Source organism: Scyliorhinus torazame, chromosome 9, assembly GCF_047496885.1.
Source record: "Scyliorhinus torazame isolate Kashiwa2021f chromosome 9, sScyTor2.1, whole genome shotgun sequence".
Lineage (NCBI taxonomy): Eukaryota > Metazoa > Chordata > Chondrichthyes > Carcharhiniformes > Scyliorhinidae > Scyliorhinus > Scyliorhinus torazame.
Window position 1 is genome coordinate 271,725,177 of NC_092715.1, and position 14,243 is coordinate 271,739,419.

General features: G+C 45.4%; 1 protein-coding gene across 8 annotated transcripts in view; it reads left to right on the forward strand.

The window, feature by feature from the left end:
• cntln (centlein, centrosomal protein) overlaps positions 1 to 14,243 on the forward strand; it is a 725,020-nt gene that overhangs the window by 275,781 nt on the left and 434,996 nt on the right. For all 8 annotated transcript variants that reach the window (XM_072517511.1, XM_072517513.1, XM_072517506.1 and 5 more), the window contains exon 13: positions 737 to 862. In XM_072517511.1, the coding sequence (XP_072373612.1) occupies positions 737 to 862 (126 nt within the window). The remainder of the gene's footprint in view (positions 1 to 736; positions 863 to 14,243) is intronic.

Here is a 14,243-nt window from a genome sequence, read left to right on the forward strand (position 1 = left end):
ATTTGTTTGAAAATGGGTGATATGCTGGTTCGAACTCTTCAGGGCCCCGTGTTAGAATCTAGCGCAGACAGATGGCACAAAAGTCTCCCTTTTGTTTGATTGCTGTTAAGGATTCCAAGTTCCCAGTGGAAACAAGCCTACAGTGCAAACAGGCACATAATTCTGCAATAATTGGACAATAGGATTGCTGATATGGGAAGTTACTGCACACCTCTGAGATTGGGTTTGAGCTGTTTTATTGGGGAAAGCATTATCCTGCATTTTAGCTTGTGGTGTATTCATCCAGCCATGCTTGGGAGCAAAGAAGAATGTATCCCCAATTGCATAATAATTCCTTGTCATATAAGGGATTGTATAAAACATGTAAAGTAGAATTCTTCTCTTTCTTGTTCTGGTAAGCAATACAAGGATTATGTTTTACATGCACATTTTCAATGACAAAATTGCATTTGAGAAATTTCACTGCCAAGTATTTGAACAGGACCCTGGCATTTAATTTTATTTAAGAAACTTGCAAATGTTAATATGGTAATTTGACTTTAGAATTGTTTCAATAAAAATTGACGGGAAGCATTGCTGTTTGAATGGTTCAACCAGTCATTACAACAGAATTCTGATGGATTTGACGGTTGCTGTAAAGGTTCGAAGCAATTTTTTTCCATCACAAATCTTCATGTTGGGAGAGAGAAAGAAACCTGTGAATAACCTCATATTTCTGGTTTACATCATGCTCCAGAAATAAAAGCAGCAAAAACAAACCCCAGCGTGCTGAACCCTGGCAGCTACGGCAGGAAGACAGCGATGGAGTATGGAACGAACTAGCGTACTTCAAACGAGAACACAAAAAGCTATTGACTGAAAAGTGAGTTTCTTTTTTTTGTGCAAATTTACACATGCAGAGCCATATCACTTCCGTCTGATCTTCTGGTGCTTAAATGCCACACAGAGGAATTCCTTGCAAGGATAAAACAGCCAAACTTCTTTTATCAAATAAGCCAGTCTCTTCCTATCAGCTGTAGTGACAAGTTTAGTAGTGGTAACAGTATCTGTATAATGTGATAGGGGGATTGTGTTAATTAATGTGGCTCTCATCTGTTGGAGGTGTCGCTCTTCATTAGCCTGTATTTTGCACACTGCCGTGCTTCATTTGTTGAATAAGGTGGTGAGGGGATAACCTAGCCAGCCGTGTTCGTTTGATCTCCTCACTACATACGTGATATAGAAGGCCTCATCTCTCTCTGTTCCCTGCCCTGTCCTGCTAATCCCAGCTGAGCTCATTATGATGTAGCCTTGCTGCCTCTCTTGGAGCCAGAGCTGTCCAAGCTAATTACTGGTAGCAGCAGAGCTAGCTGCTAAGGGTCTGGTGCGTATCTGCTAACACGGTCCTTGGAACTGACCTGGAGAGAGCACAGGGGAGTCACTTTCTTTCTTGCTGTGCATAGGCTGTCCTCGGGGGTTAGCATTGATCCCTTCACAGAGCTTTCAAGTAGTAGTGAGTATTAAATAAAGCATTAAAGAAAACTTGTGTTTTCTGAAATAAATACACAGACTATTTCTTTGATATTGAAGTTGGTGGGCTCTTAAAAGAAATTCCTCCAAAGCTAGCGTACTGTCCATGTGTACGTAATGCATGTGTGTACACGCGCGTGCGTGCATGTGCGTACGTGTGTACGCACGTGTGTGTACATGCCTGTGTGTGATGTGCAGATGTGTTTAATGATTGAAGGTTTTGTAATTTCAGCTAAAGTAACATTTTATTCCTCTTCTATAGTGTTGATTTGTTTTCTTTAAGCAAAAAAGATAAATTATTATAGACAACAATGAATAATTGATGAATAAGAAAAATAATCTCTGTCTAAGTAGTTTTAAAGTAACTGTGCACTTCTGCATTATTTCTGTAGGGTGGAAAAGACATTTGCAGTCTTTAGTAGGTTAAAGGAACAATGGTGACTGGCTGCATTTATTTATATTCTAACATTTTTGTCCTGGAAACTATCTGTTCCACATTATCAAACTTGGTGGCAGATAGTAAATCTCCACTGGTGAACTACCAGAGATTCACTGCGATTTGAAGTTGTGTTTGTTGTCTAATTATACCAATTAGCTCAAGCTGTTCTAAGATAACTGGGATTATAACTGCTCATGGCCCCACTTTTGACCGCAAGATGGTATAACTTTAAAAAACAAATCAAGCTTTGTTACGTACTGAAATCAATTCTGACAAGTTCATATACTATTTTAGTAAAGCATGTAAATAAAAAATGCAATTTGCTACTCCTAAACACACTAGAATTAAATATTTAGAAAACAGTATATTGGCAGCTGTAACTAAGGTAGTGGAACATTTTCTCTTTGAACTCCCAAAACAAGCATTGAAGGTGATGTACCTGTATTATAAAAATTTTTTAAATGATGATCATTTCCTGTGGAAGCAGTCTGACGTTAATATGCCATATATCAAATATTCACAAAAGCATAATGTCAGTTACTTTACACTCCTCACATTACTGCTGAAAGCATTACGATAATCTTTTTATTCAGAATTATGTATTAGTTCTGTATGAAAATTCCACAGAGAACACATAAGTGACAATGTCAGTCAACAAATAAAATATACTTTAGAAGGCAGTAACAGAATCACATTATGGGGATGGTGTCAGCTTCCACAATGTATGTTAAGCTTTTGCATTTTTATACAGCAGGGACAGCCTAATGGATATCTCATGGATATGAGATTATTGTTGAATTCTACTGCAGCAAAACAGATGGATCCATTGCATTTCTTACAGTTACTGGAGTGCACTGGTTTAATCTAACTGGTTGGTTCATTAATAATGAGAAAACAACTGATCTTGTTCGACCAATATTGAGGAATTTTTTTGTATTTCCTTTCCCTTCTCATAAAATGGCTTTCCTCCACCAAGTTACTATGGGTTTTCAGATAAGCAGTGCTGTGTATCTCCGCTTGCTACTGCTTATCACCCCAGTTCTATTATTGTTGTTACCAATGTCACACTGTCGTTAGAAATTAAGCAATTCATTTTTTTACATGACATTGCGGACCTTTAAAACATATTGGTGGCATGGTAGCACAGTGGTTAGCACAGTTGCTTCACATCGCCAGGGTCCCAGGTTCGATTCCTGGCTTGGGTCACTGTCTGTGCAGAGTCTGCATGTTCTCCCCATATCTGCTTGGGTTTCCTCCCACAATCCAAAGATGTGCAGATCTGGTAGATTGACCATGCTAAATTGGCCTTAGTGTCCAAAAAGGTTGGGTGGGGTTACTGGGTCATGGGGATAGGGTGGAGGTGTGGGCTTAGGTAGGGTGCTCTTTCCAAGGGCTGGTGCAGACTCGATGGACCAAATGGCCTCCTGCACTGTAAATCCTATGTCTATGTCTGTTGGCATACCTTTCTGTTACCTTATTTGTTCAGTGACGACACTTCATTGACTGTAAATCACTTGAAGATGCTCGATGCTTGTGAAAGGTGCTGTGGAATTACTAGACTTTTTTATTCTCTTTTTTCTTATTCCAAATATTTTTATCTTCATTGATGGGATGTTTATGTCAGTGGCAAGAGCAGCATTTGTTGCCCATCCCAAATTTTTCTTGAGAAGGTGGTGGCAAGATGCTGCCTTGATCTGATGCATTTCTTGTGTAGTTACACCAACAATGTCTTTAGGATCCTATTTTGTCATAGCAGTTTGAACAACAGTTATAAGCCGCAAGTATATCACGGGATGGAACCAATTAACTTTCTCATGAACCTTGCAGAATATGAGCTCCGCCATTAAAGGGGCAGGACACCTCTAATAGATACATAGATGTATAGTGCATTAAGCCAGCCAGTTTGGCACTGGCAAGGCAGACCCAGTTGAGATCTAGCATGTGATGTATATAATAGTTATTGTAAATAAACAAAGTTTCTTTCAACTCCTCGGTGTGGACTCCTTCGTGGCCTTATAAAATTGGCGACGACGGTTAACTTGGATAGCTACCGGCGCTGCTATACCATCGGATAAACCACCTCCTGGTCCCTGTTGGATAAAGGTTGTAGTTTTCTTTTCATTTGTTTCTGTTTAGATGGTCAGATGTATTCGTCGCCAGCATGGAAGATTGGAATTAGTATGTGGAGCGAATATGCTACTTTTTCCAGGCAAACAACATCACTGAGAACGATCGCAAAATTGTCATCTTGCTGACTACCTGTGGCGCACATACGTTCAGAGTGATACGAAGCCTAATGTTCCCAGTGGCGCCGACACTCAAACCTTCGACCGACTAGTCACTCTAGTGGGGCATCATTTTAACATGACTCCATCCGTTATTGTCCAGCGGTATCGCTTCAATACCGCAGAGAGGACCCCGGGTGAATCGTCAACAAGTATTTGCCAAGTTTGCAGAAGATTGCCGAGTTCGGTGAACAAGGTACTTCCCTGCAAAACATGCTGCGCGATCGTTTAGTCTGCGGCATTAACAACGCAGACACCCAAATTAAACTACTGGTCAAGCCTTCCCTGAATTTGCAGCAGGCCATACAAATGTCACTGACCCTGGAAAGCACAGAGCGTGGGGTGCAGGAAATACAAGGCATGGAATTAAACACTTTGCAGCGCGTCCCCTCCCAACGGAGGACTCCTCCCCGGACTGCTGCCCTGCCTGGACCGAACGCTGTAAAGACCTGTTGGCAGAAGGCTGAATTTCCTCGACGGGACACTTCCCCGGAATCCGCTGAGGATGATCTGGGTTAGTGCGGGGCATGTGGTCGCCAGCCTGGGCAAGAGTGCAGACCCCAAACCACATCCCAACCAGAGATCCATGCACCCTGTTAAAACTAGGCGCCAGCCTAGGGCCTGTACCTTCCATCTCAATGAACCGGAGGAAGGCGGCTACATGCAGTTAAATTGCGTGGCAGCGCCCCGAGTGGCCCACATAAGGGTAACGGTGCAGGTGAATGGCATTTGGAAATGGAACTGGACACATGTGAGGTAGTTTCCGTTGTGGGACAGAGGAAGTATGACCGCATTAAGGAAGGAATGCAGGATTTGGATCTGCCCGATGCAGGGCTCGGTTGGCCACCTACAAGGGTGAGGCATTAAACATTGCAGGTACCACCATGACTCCGGTGGTTTATCGACGCTAATCGGTGCGCCTCTCGCTTATTGTAGTCTGAGGACAAGGCCCTGGTTTGTTAGACCTTGATTGGTTATGCCATCTTCAGTTGAATAGGCAACTCATCCTCCAGATAGGGGCTGTGGGCCTCAGCGAGGTGTTGGGAAAGTACCCCAAGTATTTCAAGCAGGCAGGGCAAGATTAAAGGGGCCGTAGCTCGCATTCATGTCGACTTGGGAGCCCGACCGCGGTATTTCCGAACATGCCCAGTCCCTACACAGTGTTGGGTAAAGTGGAAACTGATCTCAGTTGACTACAGGATCTGGGTATCATCAGGCCTGTGCGTTTCGTGGATTGGGCTGCACCGGTGGTGCCGATGTTGAAACCGGACAGAACAGTCCGGTTATGCGGGGACTATAAACTCTCAGTGAATACTACCCCATGCCCCGCATTGAGGATCGTTATGCGAAGTTGGCAGGCGGACGCTCTCCATATGAGCCATGAGTATTTACAACTCGGGTTAGATGCAGCCTCCTGGAAATACGTTACAATCAATGCACACAGACACCTTGATGAATACACCCGGGTGCCCTTTGGCATGTCCTCTTCCTGTACAATATATCAAGGGTTAATGGAGAATATCCTGAGAGGATTGCCGTGCGTGGCGGTTTACTTGGGGATGTCTTATTGGTCACGGGGTGACCGAACAGGAACATCTCGACAATGTTGAAGCAGTACTGAAACGCTTCTCTGAATCCAGGGTCACTTGCAGCGGCCGAAATGTGTCTTTCATGCAAGGGAGGTAGTCTACCTCCGGTTATCGTGTGAACCGTGAAGCTTGTACCCTGCCGCTGAAAAGGTGTACGCCATTCAGCAGGCCCCCACCCCTAAGGATGCCACAGAACTTTGTTCATTTTTAGGACCTGTCATCTATTACGGCAAGTTCATTCTGAACCTGAGGACAATGTTGGCCCCTTGCATCTCCTTTTAAAGCAGAATCAAGTGTGGGTGTGGTGGGAGCCACAGGGCACGGCTTTTCTGCAGATAAAGAAACAGTTGTCGTCTTTGGGTTACTCATCTACTATTACCCCACCAAACCTTTGCTTGTCATGCCCAACGCATCGCCTTAAGGTATTGGGGGTGTCCTGTCGCATCAGACGGAGAATGGCAGGGAATGGCCAATCGCTTTCGCCTCTCAGACGCTGGCTGCGGCGCAACGAAAATATGCGCAGATCGAAAAGGAGGGTCAGCCGGTGTCTACGCAGCGAAAAGACTGAACCAGTACGACCAGGGCCGCCACTTCGCTGTTATTACGGACCATAAACCTTTACTCGGTCATTTAAAGTAGGACAATGCGATCCTGCCAATTGCCTCTGTGAGGATCCAGTGCTCGGTCCTGCTGTTTGTCCCCATAAATAATTGTTCGAGCATCGGCCGGGGTCCAGGATAATGACCGCCGATGCGCTGAGCCGTTTGCCTTTACTGACTAGCCCGATCTCACCTTCTACGGCGGTCAAAGTGATCGCCACCCTGAACCTCATGGATTCCTTGCCAATCACTGCATCTTGGATCCGTGAATAGACCTCAACAGACCCACTTCTCGCCAAGGTTCTGCATGTGGTGTTATATGGAGGTCAGCATTGACAGCTATCAGGCAAATTGAGGGCGGTTTTGTCAAAGCTGTCCGAATTTAGTGTGGAAGACAGTATCTTGCTCTGGGGTACATGCGTCACAATTCCGGAAAAGGACTAGGAATTGATACTGAAGGGCCTCCACAATGGACAGCTCGGGTGATCTCATATGAAGATGTTGGCGCGCAGCTATGTCTAGTGGCCGGTCTTGGATGCGGACATTGAGAAGATGGCCCAACAATGCTCTAACTGTCAGGAGCAACAAAAGCTCCCACCGACTGTGCCTTTTCACCTTTGAGAATGGCAGGACGACCGTGGGAACAATTGCATGCCGACCTTGCAGGCCCATTTCAGGGTTCAATGTTCCTCTTAATGATCGGCGACCATTCAAAATGGTTGGAGATCCACAAGATGGCGGTGACCACCTGGACTACCATCGAGAAGTTGTGGTTAGCATTTAGCAAGCACGGCATCCCTGAAGTGCTTGTACCAGATAACGGGACTCCTTTTACGAGGAGTTCTCCAGGTTTTTGAAGGTGAAAGGGGGAAGGCATATCCGTACTGCCCCATACCACCTGGCTTCGAAAGGTTCAGCGGAGTGTGCGGTGCAGGAATTCAAAAGAGGCCTCGAGAAGCAGTCTTGTGGATTGATGGACGCCAGTACGGCCCGTTTCTTATTTTGTTATAGGACTGCCCCGCACACAATGACTGGGGTAGTCCCGGCTGACATGTTGTTGAGCTGCAGGTTTTGAACCTGCCTGAGTGTGAGTTTCCCCGACATAGGTGCAAAGGTACGCCACAGCCAGGAGCTGCAAGGGTGTTGCCCTATTCTTCGACTTTGACTGCCCAGACGCTTTGTACCAGGTGACACGGACGGTGCCCAGTGGATCTCTGGGTCTATCCTCCGCCAGACAGGGCTCAAAGAACAAAGAACAAAGAAATGTACAGCACAGGAACAGGCCCTTCGGCCCTCCAAGCCCGTGCCGACCATACTGCCCGACTAAACTACAATCTTCTACACTTCCTGGGTCCGTATCCTTCTATTCCCATCCTATTCATATATTTGTCAAGATGCCCCTTAAATGTCCCTATCGTCCCTGCCTCCACTACCTCCTCCGGTAGTGAGTTCCAGGCACCCACTACCCTCTGCGTAAAAAACTTGCCTCGTACATCTACTCTAAACTTTGCCCCTCTCACCTTAAACCTATGCCCCCTAGTAATTGACCCCTCTACCCTGGGGAAAAGCCTCTGACTATCCACTCTGTCTATGCCCCTCATAATTTTGTATACCTCTATCAGGTCGCCCCTCAACCTCCTTCGTTCCAGTGAGAACAAACCGAGTTTATTCAATCGCTCCTCATAGCTTATGCCCTCCATACCAGGCAACATTCTGGTAAATCTCTTCTGCACCCTCTCTAAAGCCTCCACATCCTTCTGGTAGTGTGGCGACCAGAATTGAACACTATACTCCAAGTGTGGCCTAACTAAGGTTCTATACAGCTGCAACATGACTTGCCAATTCTTATACTCAATGCCCCGGCCAATGAAGGCAAGCATGCCGTATGCCTTCTTGACTACCTTCTCCACCTGTGTTGCCCCTTTCAGTGACCTGTGGACCTGTACTCCTAGATCTCTTTGACTTTCAATACTCTTGAGGGTTCTACCATTCACTGTATATTCCCTACCTGCATTAGCCCTTCCAAAATGCATTACCTCACATTTGTCCAGGTTAAACTCCATCTGCCATCTCTCCGCCCAAGTCTCCAGACAATCTAAATCCTGCTGTATCCTCAGACAGTCCTCATCGCTATCCGCAATTCCACCAACCTTTGTGTCGTCTGCAAACTTACTAATCAGACCAGTTACATTTTCCTCCAAATCATTTATATATACTACAAAGAGCAAAGGTCCCAGCACTGATCCCTGTGGAACACCACTGGTCACAGCCCTCCAATTAGAAAAGCATCCCTCCATTGCTACCCTCTGCCTTCTATGGCCTAGCCAGTTCTGTATCCACCTTGCCAGTTCACCCCTGATCCCGTGTGACTTCACCTTTTGTACTAGTCTACCATGAGGGACCTTGTCAAAGGCCTTACTGAAGTCCATATAGACAACATCTACTGCCCTACCTGCATCAATCATCTTAGTGACCTCCTCGAAAAACTCTATCAAGTTAGTGAGACACGACCTCCCCTTCACAAAACCGTGCTGCCTCTCACTAATACGTCCATTTGCTTCCAAATGGGAGTAGATCCTGTCTCGAAGAATTCTCTCCAGTAATTTCCCTACCACTGAAGTAAGGCTCACCGGCCTGTAGTTCCCGGGATTATCCCTGCCACCCTTCTTAAACAGAGGAACAACATTGGCTATTCTCCAGTCCTCCGGGACATCCCCTGAAGACAGCGAGGATCCAAAGATTTCTGTCAAGGCCTCAGCAATTTCCTCTCCAGCCTCCTTCAGTATTCTGGGGTAGATCCCATCCGGCCCTGGGGACTTATCTACCTTAATATTTTTTAAGACACCCAACACCTCGTCTTTTTGGATCACAATGTGACCCAGGCTATCTACACCCCCTTCTCCAGACTCAACATCTACCAATTCCTTCTCTTTGGTGAATACCGATGCAAAGTATTCATTTAGTACCTCGCCCATTTCCTCTGGCTCCACACATAGATTCCCTTGCCTATCCTTCAGTGGGCCAACCCTTTCCCTGGCTACCCTCTTGCTTTTTATGTAAGTGTAAAAAGCCTTGGGATTTTCCTTAACCCTATTTGCCAATGACTTTTCATGACCCCTTCTAGCCCTCCTGACTCCCTGCTTAAGTTCCTTCCTACTTTCCTTATATGCCACACAGGCTTCGTCTGTTCCCAGCCTTTTAGCCCTGACAAATGCCTCCTTTTTCTTTTTGACGAGGCCTACAATATCATTCGTCATCCAAGGTTCCCGAAAATTGCCGTATTTATCTTTCTTCCTCACAGGAACATGCCTGTCCTGTATTCCTATCAACTGACACTTGAAAGCCTCCCACATGTCAGATGTTGATTTGCCCTCAAACATCCGCCCCCAATCTATGTTCTTCATTTCCCGCCTAATATTGTTATAAGTAGCCTTCCCCCAATTTAGCACATTCATCCTCGGACCACTCGTTTCCTAGAAAGTCCAAAACAAAGGTTGGATCATGCGGAAGCACCTTGATCACATTCAGTCCTGTCGGCCAATTCCTCGTAAAATTCCTCGTGAGCGTAAGGTTTTCATCTGATGCCACAGCAGGCCATCGTGGAACCCTCCAAAGGGTCAAGATGCCGATTTGAGAGAGGTCGTGGACACTGATTTGGAAATGGAAATTCAAGCATCAGAAGTCTCCGATGGGGTGCAACAGTACAACAGCCAGTGGTGGAGCATCCACCTTGACACTCCAGTCGGAGGCGGTGTGCGCCTTCCAGATTAATGCTGCCCGATCCGACGCCTCGAGTGCGCAATGCCCTGCCTGACGCTGAGATAGCTCGATGCCCCCCATCCCCATGATGTCGGAGGATTCTTCAGACTGGGGTGGGTGGGGTGGGGGCGTGGGGGTGAACAATTAACTTCCTTGCGGAATACGAGCTCCCCTGTGAGATACACAGATGTATCGTATTTAAAGCCGGCCTAATGGGCACTGACGAGACAGACCCAGTTGGGATCTAGCATGTGACGTATATAATAGTTATTGTAAATGAACTAAGGTTCTTTGAACTACTCAGTGTGGATTCCTTTGTGGCCTTAGAAAAATAACTAAGTGGCTTATTGGCCACTTCAGAGGGCAGTTGCGAACCAGTTGCGTTGCTGTAGGGTTAGAGTTGAGGACAGCATATTTCCTTTCTCAGGACATAAGTGAACCAGACAGGATTTTAAGGTAATCTGTCATTTTCATGGTCGCAGTTACTGAGACTAGCTTTTTATTCAAGATTTATTTTATGAATTGATTTTAAATGAATCGGCTGCCATGGTTTTGAACTCATTCCCCTAGATATTTAGGCCAGGTCTCTGGATTATTACCACAGCACCAAAACCACAAAGCTGCTGTTTGCTCAACTCCTAAACTGAAACATTCTTTGCCCTGATTAAACTCCAGGGTTTCTTGCTCAGCCAGAAGGCAACAAAGAATGACTTGCTTGTCTGAGGCACCTTTCACAGGCTCAGGACAGTCCAAAGCATTTTATAGTCTGTGAAGTGCTCCTGAAGTATAGTCACTGTTCTAACACAGGAAGTGTGGCAGCCGGCTTGCACATATCGAACTCTCACAAACATCAAAGTGGCTCAAAACGGGTTAACCAGATAACCAGTTTTTAGTGTTTCGATCGAGCGGTGACTATTGGCCAGAACTTTCCTACTCTTCTTCAAAATAGTGCCATGGGATGTTTTACATCCAGCTGAGAGGGCATCTCATCTCGCTGTAGGCAAGAGGAGAGTATTTCATTACCCTCCTGACACTGGCTATTGAAATGCCTTGTTTGACCCCTCAGGTAGAGAGAAAAGATCCACACAATAAACTATACCTGCCAAAGGTGTTAATCTCCTATAGAACATAGAACATTACAGCGCAGTACAGGCCCTTCGGCCCTCGATGTTGCGCCGACCTGTGAAACCACTCTAAAGCCCATCTACACTATTCCCTTATCGTCCACATGTCTGCCCAGTGACCATTTGAATGTCCTTAGTGTTGGCGAGTCCACTACTGTTGCAGGCAGGGCATTCCACACCCTTACTACTCTCTGAGTAAAGAACCTACCTCTGACATCTGTCCTATATCTATCTCCCCTCAATTTAAAGCTATGTCCCCTCGTGCTAGACATCACCATCCGAGGAAAAAGGCTCTCACTGTCCTCCCTATCCAATCCTCTGATCATCTTGTATGCCTCAATTAAGTCACCTCTTAACCTTCTTCTCTCTAACGAAAACAGCCTCCCTCAGCCTTTCCTCATAAGATCTTCCCTCCATACCAGGCAACATTCTGGTAAATCTCCTCTGCACCCTTTCCAATGCTTCCTCATCCTTCCTATAATGCGGCGACCAGAATTGCACGCAATACTCCAAATGCGGCCGCACCAGAGTTTTGTACAGCTGCAACATGACCTCATGGCTCCGAAACTCAATCCCTCTACCAATAAAAGCTAACACACCGTACGCCTTCTTGACAACCCTCTCAACCTGGGTGGCAACTTTCAGGGATCTATGTACATGTTAATCTCCCAATGGGTGGTTGCAAGTTTCTGATCCCTTCTGCACGTTTCACCATGCCTCCTAATTGGATGTTGTCAACAAACTTGGATGTAGAGCTCTTTTTTTCTAAGTCCTTTTTAAATTGAATGAAAAACAGAGGCCAAGTGCAGACCCTTGCAGGACACCATTAGTCCCATCATCCCCACTCTCCGCCCTATCCCTGTCCAATAATTGCCTTCAGTTCCATGGCTGGACAGCACATGTTTTTTAATGCCTGATACCTGTTTGCAACTGTTTGGAACTTGGTCACAGAAAGAGACAGTGGAAATGCTTTTGAGATGTCCTCAAACACCCCTGAAGGGATAACACATGGAGTCCCTGGTTTGTGACCGACCAAAATGGTGAAGATTCATTTGGGAAGGCACCTAACACATTGAGAGATTTCAAAGAACAAAGAAAAGTACAGCACAGGAACAGGCCCTTCGGCCCTCCAAGCCTGCGCCGACCATGCTGCCCGACTAAACTAAAATCTTCTACACTTCCGTGGTCCGCATCCCTCTATTCCCATCCCCACTTAATTTCATTGGGAACAAGTGGAGGTGAAGTTGAGGTATTGGAGGTAATGCATAAACCTCCATCCAATACTTCAAGCATCACCTGCCCAGTATATGCCAGAGCCCACAGATTGTGCATTGGACTAATCAGCTATCGAATTTGATTCCCATCGAATTGGAGTGGAATCAAGTCATCCTCAATCCCGAGATGCTGCCAATGAAAAAAGAGAGAGAGATCTATTTCAAACAGAAATGGAAGGGAAAGGAGCAATTTGCTTGAGAAATGCTCATAATCTTGCGTTTTTGAGTTAATAGGCATAACTTCCGACCTGCCCAGCATTGGATTAGGGGTGTCCCCTAAAGATGAGTGGGCAATTCCTCTGGGACCTTCACAGGTAAAGGTTTTTATGGCAATTTCCTGCAAGTGCAGACTTCCTCTGACACTTTCCCGGCAACACCCCCCAATAATCCCAATCTCCTGTCCCGACCCCCCCCATCCCCGACCTCCGATTCCCCCCGATGCAGAGATGCTCCTTGAGATAGATAATATTTCCAGCGTTTTCTGTGTTTTAATCATTAAAGCATGTAGGATTATGCAACAATTCTGATGAATTCTGTTATTTATGAGATCCAAAATCAGTTTCTCGGACAGCAAAGCAGCAGCAGGAAGGCAGCGGGAGAAGCACAGCTCCTCAATTACAGGTGGAATGAAGAAGATAGCCACAAGTAACTTGGGGATCTTCAACCAAACAATCTTTTTTTGGTTTTGCTGCAACTAATTGTGTTAGACTTTGAGTTTAATGAAATTTAATCCAGTTAAAGGGACATCTTAGTTAATTTCTTTTTATCTAGCTTGCTTGTGGATATTGGGACAAATGAGTGTCCTTCGCCCTCGAGAAGACAAAAAAGCAGAGAGGGTGTAAGGGGATACCTGAAAGGAATGTGTAATTTATGGAGATACCTTGGGTATGTTAAGCAATTTTGAATTATAAAGATAGATAATGTGGGAAATTTCCATAATTATTTACTTACTTCGTTTAATTGCAAAAAAATAAAGTGGTACACAGCCTGTAGCATCGTTCACAGTGAGTCAGAGGTTAGTTACATTGTTGAAGAAGCCACGTTCTACTGAAAATAATTTGGAAAGATACAAAATTGAAATACTGCAGATGCTGGAAATCTGAAATTAAAACAGAAAATGCCTTAAAAGTGCAGCAGGCCTGACAGCGTGTGGGGGGGGGGGGAAGAAACAGAGTTAATGCTTCAGATTTGGGGAAAATCGGAAACTCAATCCCTCCGGAGAGAATCATGTTTCCAGATTTTCTCCGTGATTTCGTCTGCATCTCCGTTCCTCTCTGATGACGAACGCTGGAAACCAACCCCGTTTACTGTCTGTCTCTCTCTCCACAAATGCTGCCAGACCTGTTGAGTATTTCCAGCAGTGCTGTTTTATTTCAGATTTTAATTGATTTTCATCTTCTCTTCCACCTTGAAGACATTCTACTCTCTCTTTCTTCTACCTTGTTTACCTTTGATGTTTTCTGATACTCTTCCCTTGTTGATCAGGTACCAACCCACCCTTTGTGTTTGGACCCATCCATGATTGTGGCTATCTCCTATACTTTCCAGTATTCCTTGAAACGCTGTTCTCACCTTGCTGAGGTGCACACTGAATGCCTTGCACTGCTGCGCACACAACCATGAATGGCCTCTCTTTTCATCATCTCGTTCTCCCTCAAAGCTGCG